This window comes from Salmo trutta, unplaced genomic scaffold (assembly GCF_901001165.1).
Source record: "Salmo trutta unplaced genomic scaffold, fSalTru1.1, whole genome shotgun sequence".
NCBI classification, from domain to species: Eukaryota; Metazoa; Chordata; class Actinopteri; order Salmoniformes; family Salmonidae; genus Salmo; species Salmo trutta.
This window is the reverse complement of record NW_021822319.1, coordinates 465,336-480,441: the sequence shown is the minus strand read 5'-3', so window position 1 is coordinate 480,441 and position 15,106 is coordinate 465,336. Positions and strand designations below refer to the sequence as shown.

General features: G+C 44.4%; 1 protein-coding gene across 1 annotated transcript; it reads left to right on the top strand.

The window, feature by feature from the left end:
- Window positions 1-2,637: 2,637 nt before the first annotated feature.
- Window positions 2,638-13,099, top strand: LOC115181710 (transcription factor E2F3). Its single transcript, XM_029743540.1, has 7 exons — window positions 2,638-3,134; window positions 5,044-5,158; window positions 6,192-6,411; window positions 6,577-6,735; window positions 6,932-7,046; window positions 11,737-11,878; window positions 12,013-13,099. Exons 1-7 carry the CDS (start codon window positions 2,865-2,867, stop codon window positions 12,318-12,320), a joined length of 1,329 nt encoding a protein of 442 aa, XP_029599400.1. The 5' UTR covers window positions 2,638-2,864; the 3' UTR covers window positions 12,321-13,099.
- The last annotated feature ends 2,007 nt before the right edge of the window (window positions 13,100-15,106 follow it).

The window sequence follows — 15,106 nt, the reverse complement described above, 5'->3', positions numbered from 1 at the left end:
CAGCCTTGGTTTCTCAAATGATTGCCTCGCCTGGTTTACCAACTACTTCTCTGATAGAGTTCAGTGTGTCAAATTGGAGGGCCTGTTGTCCGGACCTCTGGCAGTCTCCACAAGGTTCAATTCTCGGGCCGACTCTCTTCTCTGTATACATCAATGATGTCGCTCTTGCTGCTGGTGAGTCTCTGATCCACCTCTACGCAGACGACACCATTCTGTATACTTCTGGCCCCTCTTTGAACACTGTGTTAACTAACCTCCAGATGAGCTTCAATGCCATACAACTCTCCTTCCGTGGCCTCCAACTGCTCTTAAACGCAGGTAAAACTAAATGCATGCTATTCAATCGATCGCTGCCTGCACCTGCTCGCCCGTCCAGCATCACTACTCTGGACGGCTCTGACTTAGAATACGTGGACAACTATAAATACCTGGGTGTCTGGTTAGACTGTAAACTCTCCTTCCAGACTCACATTAAGCATCTCCAATCCAAAATTAAATCTAGAATCGGCTTCCTATATCGCAACAAAGCATCCTTCACTCATGCTGCCAAACATACCCTCGTAAAACTGACCATCCTACCGATCCTCGACTTCGGTGATGTCATCTATAAAATAGCCTCCAACACTCTACTCAACAAACTGGATGCAGTCTATCACAGTGCCATCCGTTTTGTCCCCAAAGCCCCATACACTACCCACCATTGCGACCTGTATGCTCTCGTTGGTTGGCCCTCGCTTCATACTCGTCGCCAAACCCACTGGCTACAGGTCATCTACAAGTCTCTGCTAGGTAAAGCCCCGCCTTATCTCAGCTCACTGGTCACCATGGCAGCACCCACTCGTAACACGCGCTCCAGCAGGTATATCTCTCTGGTCACCCCCAAAGCCAATTCCTCCTTTGGTCGTCTTTCCTTCCAGTTCTCTGCTGCCAATGACTGGAACGAACTGCAAAAATCTCTGAAGCTGGAGACTCATATCTCCCTCACTAGCTTTAAGCACCAGCTGTCAGAGCAGCTCACAGATCACTGCACCTGTACATAACCCATCTATCTACCTACCTCATCCCCATACTGTATTTATTTATTTTTCTTGCTCATTTGCACCCCAGTATCTCTACTTGCACATTCATCTTCTGCACATCTACCATTCCAGTGTTTAATTGCTATATTGTAATTACTTCGCCACCATGGCCTATTTATTGCCTTAACGTACCTCATTTGCACTCACTGTATATAGACTTTTTGTTTTCTTTTGTTCTACTGTATTATTGACTGTATGTTTTGTTTAACTCTGTGTTGTTGTATGTGTCGAATTGCTTTGCTTTATCTTGGCCAGGTCGCAGTTGCAAATGAGAACTTGTTCTCAACTTGCCTACCTGGTTAAATAAAGGTTAAATTTAAAATATATATATTATAAATGGCTTTACTATTCTGATTTAGTGAAGGGCACCCCCTGCTGTATAGTGAAGGCAGTGCACTACATTTCAAAATGACTAAAGTTAATTTATTATTTTACACCATCACTGGGACATGATAATACAGAATCCCCTCATTCTGTAAATACAGAAGTTTCATGTGTTATCAATAATTCGTTTAGATGTGGGGGGGTCAGACACTCCATGGGGTTAAAGCATTGGATGTGCTGTAAAGCAATAAATAGTTTAGATGTGAGACAGTCCTGGGGTTAAAGCAATAAATAGTTTAGATGTGAGACAGTCCTGGTAGTTTAGATGTGAGACAGTCCTGGGGTTAAAGCATTAAATAGTTTAGATGTGAGACAGTCCTGGTAGTTTAGATGTGAGACAGTCCTGGGGTTAAAGCATTGATGTGCTGTAAAGCATTAAATAGTTTAGATGTGAGACAGTCTGGGGTTAAAGCAGTGATGTGCTGTAAAGCATTAAATAGTTTAGATGTGAGACAGTCCTGGTAGTTTAGATGTGAGACAGTCCTGGGGTTAAAGCATTGATGTGCTGTAAAGCATGGGGAAATTCCCTAGGCTTTTGTGCACAGCAATAGTCAACAGACCAACATTCTAGCAAAAATCCTAACATCATTAAGCCTGAGTGCCAGTCAGTGTTATTATGCATTGCAAACTCATTGTCACCTATCGCCATGTTTGGCTTGACAAGGACAGAAATGGAGTGGGCGAGAACATGATTGTATGCATGTCTAAAAGGCAATGAAAGTAGCAGCAGCAGTTTGTTGAACGATTCTAGTAAATGCACCAGCATTAGTGAATGGCATACTAGCTTTAGCTGCCATAAACTCACCAAGTACTAAGCCCATCTAAAATAATAATAATAATAATAATTCTACAAAATTCTGCATGGCTTATAAAAGTCAGTTTAGTTTACATCGTATGAAAAATTCAAGCAGTTTGGTTATTTTTTTCCGCTAACATTATAGGGACACGTTGATTGCGTCTGACGTGTCCAGCTTCAACTGTCCAATGAACGCGTGCTGTCTTATCTTCTATACTGTCATTGGTCAATAAACTACGAAACGTACATAAAATAGGTGGAGTTATGACTTAGTGTAACCAATCGTGTCACATATGCAAATATTGTTTGAAAATTTCCCGGGAAATCTGAGTTTCGCGGGAGGGTTCCTTCGCGCGTAAACGGTATCCCTTCATTCATTGTCAGCTTCCTGGAGCCATTTTTGAGCTGGCAGGGCTGAGACTCGCGCTAGTTTCTAATCCATTGCATCTGCCTAAATGTGCTCTCAATATACTTTTAAACATACATATATCGGCAAATAAGATCATAATCTACTCGTTCATATCAATATTTTTGAATTTGTCGCGGTGGATTAGCTGAAAAGGGGCTTTAAACTAAAGGGACAAAGGGTACCCGAGCCCACAAAGATGAGAAGAGGGATCTCATCAGCCCCGGATAAAGTAATAATAGCAGGGGTTGGAGGCTCTTTAGATAAAAATGCGGTATTGACAGCATTGTCCGACCGGTTAACCCCTCATTTTACAACTGCCACTTATATACAAATTATAACTCCACCGCCTTGCATTACACAGACTTCAAATGTCTGTTTGTCCGAACCTCCAGCTGGCAGTATATATTCCACTCCAAACGGAGCAACAAACGGAGCCGGACAACGACCTACATTAGGACGTCCACCGGTAAACTTGCTAATGTCATTTTCTGTTGTATTGCAGTGAAATGAAATGAACGAGAAAGGGCTTGGTACGTTGGTAGCCTAGCGAGCTAACGTTAGCTAGTTGGGTCGCTCTCCCTGATCCCCTTGAGTCGCCCAACAGACTCGAGGTTCGCTCAGTAGTTGGGTTTTGCACTAGTCTGAGAGCAGTTATTTTTGTTCAAGCCGTAGTTAGCTACACCGTTACTTTTACAGGGGAAACTATATATACATCTGTCATTTAGTTTGGGTAGCCTGTTGGCTAGCTAATAAAATATGCCTGCCATGTATTATCAATTGCTAAGGAAGGGGTCAGACCCGTATCGTAAAAGGTCAACAGCCAAAACCGAAACAATTTGTCATCCGTTAGTCAAGTTGAGAGAATATTGGGGGTTTAGTGTAGGGTTCAAGAGCAGCTCTAGCCTTGCAAGGCTCCGTGCATGTTTGTCACAGTCGTGCTTCAGCTTGCTAGGCTAGCTGTACAATAATTACTTGTCAGAAATGAGTGGCTAGGCCCTGTTAGTGTTTTGGACTTGGGGGGGAAGGGAATTGGAAAGCGGGTTGACTGGCTCGCTCGGTAGGTAGCCTGCAAGCTAGCCAGCTAACTACAAACACAGGCCAACAGTCTTAGTCGAGCAACAGAAGGGCAGTCGTCTTGTCTTTAGTTTTCCGCGTCATATCGAATATCGTTACAGTTGCTAACTAGCTACGTTGTTATAATAGCTCGTATGTTTGCGTGCTTCCTGTGTTTTTAACCATGAAATTGCGGAAATGCATTCCATATAGACCTGCTGATATAGATTAATATCTGGCCATGCATGAAAAAGCCACAGCACAATAGCAGACGTGCTACTGTACTGTCTTTTGACACTAGTCTACAGACATAGCTAGTTCAGGATCCCCATTTGCTCACAGAGGAAGATAAATGAGATGGGTGGGGGGAGGGAGGGAGGGTTGACTGGGGCATTGGTTTGGGGTGTGCAAAGATGGCAGCCATATTTAATATTTATGAACTGTCCCAGCAGCAAGGACTTTATTTGTTCCATCTCTAGCTTCATGAAAATGCCTGTCAGAGCCATCTGATATTATGAAGATGTTCATTTTCTCAAACAGCCTTAGGTTGGTGGTCTATATTGTGTCCACTGTCCCTCATGAATGACTGGCCTCATGTTTTCCCTCATATTTTAGTTTTGACCCACTAGACACGCTAATGTCTGCATTGACCCGACTGACTCGATATGCTTTGCTCTACATATGAAACACCCATGGCAAGATGCTCAGCATTCCTGTTTTCTTCACTCTTTCTCAGGCCTGTGATGTGTAAATAAAGTAGCATTCATGCCATGTTGGACAAAATGGCCGACATCTCAACTGACACTCCGAGTCATCTTCAGGTCATGGTCTTACGACGTTGAGGGCCTTTTGGTTGATTTATCTTCCACAATATACAACTAATCTTTATGAATATGATGTGGTTCTCACCAAGATACCTTTTTAAAGATGAATGCACAAACTGTAAGTCGCTCTTTAGAAGCGACTTACAGAAGTCGAACGACTAATGTATTTGTAAGTTGTCTTCAAATGATTGAGGCACAGCTGTTCTACTACAGTACACTGACAAACCCACTTCTGTTCCTCGATGGGATGTGTCGTTCAGTGGCGCTAATGGAGCATTCTCAGTGTACAAAACAAGCATATTTTATAAGTGAAGTAAAATGCTTTCTTTTCTATTGCCAATGTTAAAATTATTATACCATTTCAAGGTGTAGAAACTATTCTACAGAGGAGGTTTGAATTTATAAAGCCTGTCACACAGTTATGCCGGAATGATACTGAAGAACATCTTTTATCTGTTTTGTGAGAAGTGATCTGACTGCGGTGTTTACCTTCTGCAGGCCAAGCGGAGGTTGGCGTTGGATGAGTCGGACCACCAGTACCCCATCGAAGGAGCCAGGACCCCCAGGGGGAAGGCTGGAGGAGCCTCCGGGCCAGGGCTCAAGAGCCCCAAAAGTAAGACTGGGTCAGAGCAGATGGGCAAGTGAGGATTCTATGACTGTTATAAAGCCCATCATGCCTATAAAGTGGTCCTCCAGGGTATGCTAGGTTATGCTCAATGGTCCAAATCTGTAATAACTCCTGATTCCACTAATTGGTTCTGTTGAGCAGCTAATCGGTAGTCCGTTGTGCTTGATTTGGGGTGAAATCCTGCAGGATTGTACCTGTCCAGGAGGATGTTTGGGCACCCCTGCTAAACATGATCAATGAAGAAGTTGGATAAGGTGTACTGGGCTATGGCCCATGATGTGAACGGGTAAAAGCGGGGATGGAGGAGCGCCCTTCTGAAATGGAACAGTAATCTGCGCTGCTCGGGCACGTTGTCAACAAGGCAGCATAATGCATCGTTCAGAAACCTACAACTATTTTCCATAAAACATATGTTGTAATTTTCAAACAAGTTTTCAGTGAGAAGGCAGATTAAGCCCTTTAATCTAAAGAAATACTTTTTGAATGTGAAAACACAATCCTACTCATTACTCCACACTCTTTTAAAAAAAGAGAGGAAAAAAGCCGACTTCGCCGTCGACCAAAAGGCTGCACCAGACCGGACCCCTGGGAAGCAACCTGGTTCCAAAACCAATGTAATCAACGCTGACCCGTGTTTAATAGAATCCCCTCACTCTGTAAAGGTGCTTAGTTGCTCACTGCAGTGATAACATACTGTAACTTGTAATGTTATGCATTTTTAATCAAACACTCTCTCCCATCCAACTTTGAACATAGTACTAAACTGGATCTCTCTCTCTCTCCCATCCAACTTTGAACATGGTACTAAACTGGATCTCTCTCTCTCCCATCCAACTTTGAACATGGTACTAAACTGGATCTCTCTCTCTCTCCCATCCAACTTTGAACATGGTACTAAACTGGATCTCTCTCTCTCCCATCCAACTTTGAACATAATACTAAACTGGATCTCTCTCTCTCTCATCCAACTTTGAACATGGTACTAAACTGGATCTCCCTCCCATCCGTCATCCTGTAGCTCCAAAGTCACCGGCAGAGAAGACGCGCTACGACACATCGTTGGGTCTGCTAACGAAGAAGTTTGTTGAGCTGCTGGGCCAGTCGTCTGACGGCGTCATCGACCTCAATCAGGCTGCAGAGGTTCTCAAGGTGCAGAAGAGACGCCTCTATGACATCACCAACGTTCTGGAGGGGGTGCATCTGATCAAGAAGAAGTCTAAGAACAACATACAGTGGATGTAAGTGTCTCACAAGAACAATTTGATTCAGACAACTTTATCCCCTTAGGGACAATCACTAGACATCACCACTGACTTGATCTAACTGCATGAGGTAATGAAAATAGTTTTCAGGCTTGTGTCCTGTTAAACCCTCCCCACTCTCTCTCTCTCTCTCTCCCCCAGGGGCTGTAACCTGTCAGAGGATGGGGGTATGTTGACCAGCAGCCAGAGTCTGAGCAGTGAGCTGTCTGACCTGGGTCAGGAGGAGAGGAGACTGGACGAGCTGATCCAGAGCTGTACCCTGGATGTCCAACAGATGACAGAGGCCTCGCACAGCCTCAAATATCCTTATTATACACACACTGTTAACCACACTGTTCTAATAGAAAAACAAGAAGAACCGAGGCTCACTTCATAGGATACTATGAAGCTGTTATAACTGGTGTCACTTAGGTGCTCAAAGCTGGTCAATATGTGGGTGTTTTTTTTTTACCCCCCAAACACAGCGTTTTAGTTTTCTTTAACCCTCCTGGTCCACGTTTGCGTATGTGACATACCAAGACATCCGTCAGCTGCGTAACCTGAAGGACCAGACGGTCATCGTGGTGAAAGCTCCCTCTGAGACAAAGTTGGAGGTGCCAGATCCTCAGGAGGTAATCAGACAGTCTGTTAATCAATAGGACCGGAGACTGTCCTCTTTGGTAGTCTAGTGTACTTTCTACAACATGTTTGTGTACAAGGTACATGCAGTTATGGTTCTTCTCTTTCAATGTCAACTAACACCTAAAACTAACCATGTTGGATGACCGCTTGCACTGCAATCACCCAATCAGTGTCTGACAAGAGGTACCGGTCAACAATATCCCAGGTACCAGTGCAGACCAGTCCATGTACTCGAGTTTGAGAATCACTAGTCTACCAATTGAATCAATACCTAATCAATGCACCATGCTCACGTCTGTCCACTGCAGTGTTTATACAAGGGATAGGAAAGTTATGGTTTCCCCCCCTTGGAGAACAGCGTCCATTTTAAAACAAAAACTTTTTTTAAGGACCTCTCGTTGGAACTAAACTCAGCAAAAAAATAAACGTCCTCTCACTGTCAACTGCGTTTATTTTCAGCAAGCTTAACATGTGTAAATGTTTGTATGAACAAAACAAGATGCAACAATTGAGACATAAACTGAACAAGTTCCACAGACATGTGACTAACAGAAATTGAATAATGTGTCCCTGAACAAAGAGGGGGGTCGAAATCAAAAGTAACAGTCAGTATCTGGTGTGGCCACCAGCTACATTAAGTACTGCAGTGCATCTCCTCCTCATGGACTGCACCAGATTTGCCAGTTCTTGCTGTGAGATGTTACCCCACTCTTCCACCAAGGCACCTGCAAGTTCCCGGACATTTCTGGGGGGATTGGCCCTAGCTCTCACCCTCCGATCCAACAGGTCCCAGACGTGCTCAATGGGATTGAGATCCGGGCTCTTCACTGGCCATGGCAGAACACTGACATTCCTGTCTTGCAGGAAATCACGTACAGAACGAGCAGTATGGCTGGTGGCATTGTCATGCTGGAGGGTCATGTCAGGATGAGCCTGCAGGAAGGGCACCACATGAGGGAGGAGGATGTCTTCCCTGTAACGCACAGCGTTGAGATTGCCTGCAATGACAACAAGCTCAGTCCGATGATGCTGTGACACACCGCCCCAGACCATGACTGACCCTCCACCTCCAAATCGACCCCTCTCCAGAGTACAGGTCTCGGTTTAATGCTCATTCCTTCGACAATAAACTCGAATCCAACATCATCCCTGGTGAGACAAAACCGCGACTCGTCAGTGAAGAGCACTTTTTGCCAGTCCTGTCTGGTCCAGCGACCGTGGGTTTGTGCCCATAGGCGACATTGTTGCCGATGATGTCTGGTGAGGACAAAATCTGGACCCATGCAAATCAGCCGGGCTAGACAATCTGTACCCTCTCTTTCTAAAATTATCTGCTGTAATTGATGCAACCCCTATGACTAGCCTGTTCAACCTCTTTCGTATCGTCTGAGATTCCCAAAGATTGGAAAGCTGCCGCGGTCATCCCCCTCTTCAAAGGGGTGACACTCTAGACCCAAACTGCTACAGACCTATATCTATCCTACCCTGTCTTTCTAAGGTCTTCAAAAGCCAAGCTAACAGATTACCGACCATTTCGAATCCCACCGTACCTTCTCCGCTATGCAATCTGGTTTCAGAGCTGGTCATGGGTGCACCTCAGCCACGCTCAAGGTCCTAAACGACATCATAACCGCCATCGATAAGAGACATTACTGTGCAGCCGTATTCATTGACCTGGCCAAGGCTTTCGACTCTGTCAATCACCACATTCTTATTGGCAGACTCGACAGCCTTGGTTTCTCAAATGACTGCCTCGCCTGGTTTACCAACTACTTCTCTGAGAGTTCAGTGTGTCAGATCTGAGGGCCTGTTGTCCGGACCTCTGGCAGTCTCTATGGGTGTGCCACAGGGTTCAATTCTCGGGCCGACTCTTCTCTGTATACATCAATGATGTTGCTCTTGCTGCTGGTGATTCTCTGATCCACCTCTACGCAGACGACACCATTCTGTATACTTCTGGCCCTTCTTTAGACACTGTGTTAACAAACCTCCAGATGAGCTTCAATGCCATACAACTCTCCTTCCGTGGCCTCCAACTGCTCTTAAACGCAGGTAAAACTAAATGCATGCTATTCAATCGATCACTGCCCGCACCTGCCCGCCTGTCCAGCATCACTACTCTGGACGGTTCTGACTTAGAATACGTGGACAACTACAAATACCTAGGTGTCTGGTTAGACTGTAATCTCTCCTTCCAGACTCACATCAAACATCTCTAATCTAAAGTTAAATCTAGAATCGGCTTCCTATTTCGCAACAAAGCATCCTTCACTCATGCTGCCAAACATACCCTCGTAAAACTGACCATCCGACCGATCCTCGACTTCGGGGATGTCATCTATAAAATAGCCTCCAACACTCTACTCAACAAACTGGATGCAGTCTATCACAGTGCCATCCGTTTTGTCCCCAAAGCCCCATACACTACCCACCATTGCGACCTGTACGCTCTCGTTGGTTGGCCCTCGCTTCATACTCGTCGCCAAACCCACTGGCTCCAGGTCATCTACAAGACCCTGCTAGGTAAAGTTCCCCCTTATCTCAGCTCACTGGTCACCATAGCAGCACCCACTCGTAACACGTGCTCCAGCAGGTATATCTCTCTGATCACCCCCAAAGCCAACACCTCCTTTGGTCGCCTTTCCTTCCAGTTCTCTGCTGCCAATGACTGGAACGAACTACAAAAATCTCTGAAACTGGAGACTCATATCTCCCTCTCTAACTTTAAGCACCAGCTGTCAGAGCAGCTCACAGATCTCTGCACCTGTACATAGCCCATCTTTAATTGAGCCCAAACTACTACCTTTTCCCCTACTGTATTTATTTATTTTATTTATTTTGCTCCTTTGCACCATATTATTTATATTTTAACTTAACTTTCTTCAAACTACAAATCTACCATTCCAGTGTTTTACTTGCTATATTGTATTTACTTCGCCACCATGGCATTTTTTTGCCTTCACCTCCCTTATCTCACATCATTTGCTCACATTGTATATAGTCTTATTTTTTTCTACTGCATCATTGATTGTATGTTGTTTTACTCCATGTGTAACTCTGTGTTTTTGTATGTTGTCGAACTGCTTTGCTTTATCTTGGCCAGGTCGCAATTGTAAATGAGAACTTGTTCTCAACTTGCCTACCTGGTTAAATAAAGGGGAAATAAAAAATAAATAAAAAACAGCTACCATTCCAGTGTTTAATTGCTATATTGTAATTACTTCGCCACCATTTATTGCCTTAATTACCTAATTTGCACTCACTGTATATAGACTTTTTGTTTTACTGTATTATTGACTGTGTTTTATTTATTCCATGTGTAACTCTGTGTCGAATTGCTACGCTTTATCTTGGCCTGGTCGCAGTTGCAAATGATAACTTGTTCTCAACTAGCCTACCTGGTTAAATAAAGGTTAAATATTTATTTTTTTAAAGGACCTGCCTTACAACAGGCCTACAAGCCCTCAGTCCAGCCTCTCTCAGCCTATTGCGAACAGTCTGAATACTGGTGGAGGGATTGTGCGTTCCTGGTGTAACTCGGGCAGTTGTTGTTGCCATCCTGTACCTGTCCCGCAGGTGTGATGTTCGGATGTACCGATCCTGTGCAGGTGTTGTTACACGTGGTCTGCCACTGCGAGGACGATCAGCTGTCCGTCCTGTCTCCCTGTAGCGCTGTCTTAGGCGTCTCACAGTACGGACATTGCAATTTATTGCCCAGGCCACATCTGCAGTCCTCATGCCTCCTTGCAGCATGCCTAAGGCACATTCACGCAGATGAGCAGGGACCCTGGGTATCTTAATTTTGGTGATTTTCAGAGTCAGTAGAAAGGCCTCTTTAGTGTCTTGTTTTCATAACTGTGACCTTAATTGCCTACCGTCTGTAAGCTGTTAGTGTCTTAACGACCATTCCACAGGTGCATGTTCATTAATTGTTTATGGTTAATTGAACAAGCATGGGAAACAGTGTTTAAACCCTTTAAAGTGAAGATCTGTGAAGTTATTTTACGAATTATCTTTGAAATTATCCTGAAAACGGACGTTTCTTTCTTTTTTTGCTGAGTTTAGAATTGACTAATACTGTAGGTGTCAGGCAGCTATCAGTTACTGGTCAGTGACGTCCTAGGGACCACCCAGCTAACAATTCTAGGATGAGAGAACGTTTTTGTAATGTTACCTGTCCATGTTCCCCAGATGTTTGAGTGTCCAGTGTTCCATAAGTTAAGGGAACATTCTATGCATGTTAGGTTGGCAGGTTTTTGCTATTTAGCATTGGAGTTAGGAGCATTAGTTTGGAGAACATTCCCTTAATATCAAACATAACTTACCCTGAACGTAGTTACATGTTCTCCAGACTTTTCAATATAAATGTTCTAGACGTGTTTCATGGGAACGTTGCTAGAACGTTCTTGTGTCCAGTTCTCTGTGGGGTAGGAGAATATTCCATCAACATCCCACCAAACATACACAGAACATGGTTCCCATGAATGGTCCTTGGAAACAGCATTTGCACGTCGCTGCAACATTCCTATGAAAACGTTAGGTAATGACCTAATACACTCTTCAAGGGAATGTTCTCTAAAGTTGCCTGAACGTTTGTTAGCTGGGCAGTTTGGGTCCGTGTCACTGAGGTTGAGACATAACTGTTCTGTACCTAATCAGTGGATCTTGTTTGTTTACCAGGGCCTGTCTGTCCTCCTCACCAGCACCAAGGGGCCTATTGAGGTGTTCCTCTGTCCGGAGGAGAACAACGCCAGTAGTCCTGTGAAGAACGGCAGCCCGGATGCCCAAGGAAACTCCTCACCTTTCCTCAAAGTGTCAGCAGGTACCTTTCCCGTCAGAATGTGCACACTCTTTAGAATGATTATTTTAGGCCTGATCAAATTTCCTTGCATCCATCAAATCAACATTTTGTGTTTTATTTGTAGTCTCTCACATCCTGTCTCCTTTCCCACACAGAGAGTGCAACAGGCGGCAGCAGTGAGGACTATGTCGCTCCAGCTCCCCCTGCAGTGATGGTGACCAACCTGTCCCCCATCACCTCCCCTTTCACCAGCCTGCTGCTGCAAACAGAGGACCAGATCCCCTCCTCCCTGTCTGGGCTCCTGGAGGGCCACGGGGCCGGGCCCTTCGTCAACCTGTCCCCCCCTCTCCTCAACGAGGACTACATGCTGAGCTTAGACGAAAATGAGGGAATCAGCGATCTGTTCGACACCTACGACTTTGATAAGCTGCCCCTGGAAGAACTCATGTGTCCCTCTATGTAAGAGGGAGGGGTGGAAGACGGATGTGTCTTGTCCCCCCCCCCCCCCCCCCCCAATTATTACTGAATAGAGGAAGACAGGGGACACTTGTCTCTTCTGTGTGTTCACATTTACCAGGAGAGACGGGAAAATGTCTGGTGTGTTCATATGTAACTCATGGAGGAGCAGAGAGAGATCAGCCTGTAGAGAGAGACTGCACCATACGGAGAGCTCCTTGGCAGCCCTATCCCTCTGTTTAAAGAGGATTAGGTTCACGGGCCATGCTGGATAAAAGATCTCTTTCTTTCTCTCCCTGTGCCTGCCTGTTTGTCGTGGCAGTACGCTGGGCCAGGTGGGTGAAAGATCCGGCATCTCGTTCTCTCCCTGTACCTGCCTGTTTGTCGAGGCACTGTAGACTGCCTTAAAACTGGGTCGTGTTCAGTAGGAACAAAAATGGATAAACTCATTGAAACTGAAACAGAGAGGTTTCATTTTCAGTTGCAAAAGGTTTTGGCTACGCTGTGGCCTAATGAAAACGACCCTGACCAACTCTCCTCTCACTTGTCAGACCTTCCTGATTACTGAGAGCTGCCTTTATCCAGCCTGGCGCTAGTCGGACCCCTCCGTAACGGGCTGTGTGTTTTAGACGGCTGGGGATGTTTCTCTGCCTTGTCAGGTGGCCAGCTTCACCCTACGCTGATCAAGCAATCTACGTTTGTGCCGATGAGTTCTATGCTTTTGTCATCGTACATAGAATATGGCAGTGACGGTGTGATGATGGTTTTGCGCCAACAAAAAAAAAATCATTGAGTTTGTCTTTGAAACTTTTAGGAAATACTTTAGAGCAACACTTATTGGGGAGATACTGTATCATAAAGTACAAGTTGATCCCTTAGTATTGATTGGGACTGGTCAAGATATTATCTCCTTAACTGACATTCATGTTAACTGTCTAATGACTGACAAGTGATATTTAGCTTTTTTGCTTAGGGCCAATAATGGGTTTACAAGCATCACCAAATTCAACTCAACAAGTCATGGTTTAATTGGAAACCCAAGTTGTCCTGTCCCAGTCTGTATCGATTTCAATGGATATTTCCAAGAACAACAAAGTTAAAAAGCAACGTTTTGTTATTGTTCTGAAGGAATACCACAAATGATCTTAGAGTCTGGCTCTGTGCGGATTAGACTTGGGCGCTATACCGTCTACTGGAGGGTTTAGGAACATCCATATGATTTTTCATTAGTTTTCTTTTGGGGGGGGGGGGGGGGGGCTGTATAACTAAAGGTTAAGTATAGCTCTAAGGGAATCTAAGATGTGTGAATTGATCTCGGCTCAGTGCTCCAGCTATGCGTTTGGTTTGCTAACTTGCTAGATGTTCAGAACAAGCTTCTAGTTTACAGATAATCAACCCCTTCCTGGATTAAAATCCCTGTTGCCTAAATTGTTTTGTGCCTCAAAACATTCAGTAATACCATATATCCCTTACAGATTAACCCTTTAGTCAGCGAGCAATGCTATTGTAGATGCACTTTACGCTTGCTTACGGTGCTCATCTGAATATTTCAACAGCCATCACCCACCCCCCCCCCCCCCACATTATATAATCACGTGCTCATGAATGGAAAGATTTTCTTTTTCCAAAAACAAGCGGGTGTGGGACTTCTCCCTCTACTTAAAGGGAAGTGTGTTTTTGACTGACATCAGCATTTCTTTTTGTGTGGAGAATAAAAGGAATGAACTTTTCACCAAGCAGAACAAGTGGACTACTTGGTTGATTTGAATGCTGAAAGAACTCTAAACGATTTCACTTGTACGTTCATTCTGCTAGTGGGGGGGGGGGGGTAGCCTAGAACTCTAAATGATTTCACTTGTATGTTCATTCTGCTAGTGGGGGGGGGGGGGGGGGGGGGGGGGGGGGGGGGGGGGGGGGGGGGGGGGTAGCCTAGATTTCGTTGTATCATTTCTGTTCACGTCACAGTGAAGAAGAGACAGGATAGTCTTAAATTAGCCCTAGATGATAATTGAATGCTTGTTGCCTTGCTGACTGGATGTTGGTATAAGCTGGGGGTTGGTGCCCTGAAGTCTAGAAACCATTGTTTTTTGTTTTGTTTTTTTATTAAAAAATGAAGGTACAATTTTTGATCACTCACTAGGTACTGTAGACTACCTCTGGCTCTGTTTTATTACTAGAATGATGCTTGTTTATTTTGGTGGGTTTTATGTTAGTCAGCTAGGTGCCATGTTAGCAGATGTTCTGATTTCTAGAACTGTAGTCACGGTGACAGACTGTTTGGCTTACCTGCTGTATCTGACTTCAGAGATCTAGGATGGTTTCCTGGTAACTTGGTCAGGCAGGCACGTGGATAGAATAATGCATATATGAATCAATATTCTGATATAAGGGCTTGGTTTCCATTAGTGTGTGTGTGTGTGTGTTTTAGCCAGGTAATTTGTGTGTAAATGGTTTTGCGTAGTGAGTGTGTTCCTTCTTGGTGATAGTAATGAAATGGAACTCTTCACATTTGAGTTCATGAAACCAGGGTTGGGATTCACTTACAATGGTGTTTCTCATTGAGAAGCATTGAGGAGATTTGGAATTTCAATTTATTTCTTCAATTTACTGAACTAAATATTACAGTAATATTGTTGCCATCATTGAATTATCCCATTTCTCCATGTCTTTTGGGATTATAATTTTTGCCACTGTTAGCGTCTCTAATATGCTTTTGTGGTTATAAAAGTAATGGAAAATGTAGAAAGAATCCCCCCCAAGTGCACAGAAGATTTTGTCAATATTTTCCTCTCG

What these genes read in the sequence shown, in the direction of transcription:
- LOC115181710 (XM_029743540.1), top strand. Translation starts at nt 2,865, where the DNA reads ATGAGAAGAGGGATCTCATCAGCCCCGGATAAAGTAATAATAGCAGGG. An exon ending in CTACATTAGGACGTCCACCG is followed by an intron (nt 3,135 to 5,043) that starts GTAAACTTGCTA and finishes TACCTTCTGCAG; the next exon opens with GCCAAGCGGAGGTTGGCGTT. An exon ending in AGGTGCCAGATCCTCAGGAG is followed by an intron (nt 7,047 to 11,736) that starts GTAATCAGACAG and finishes TTTGTTTACCAG; the next exon opens with GGCCTGTCTGTCCTCCTCAC.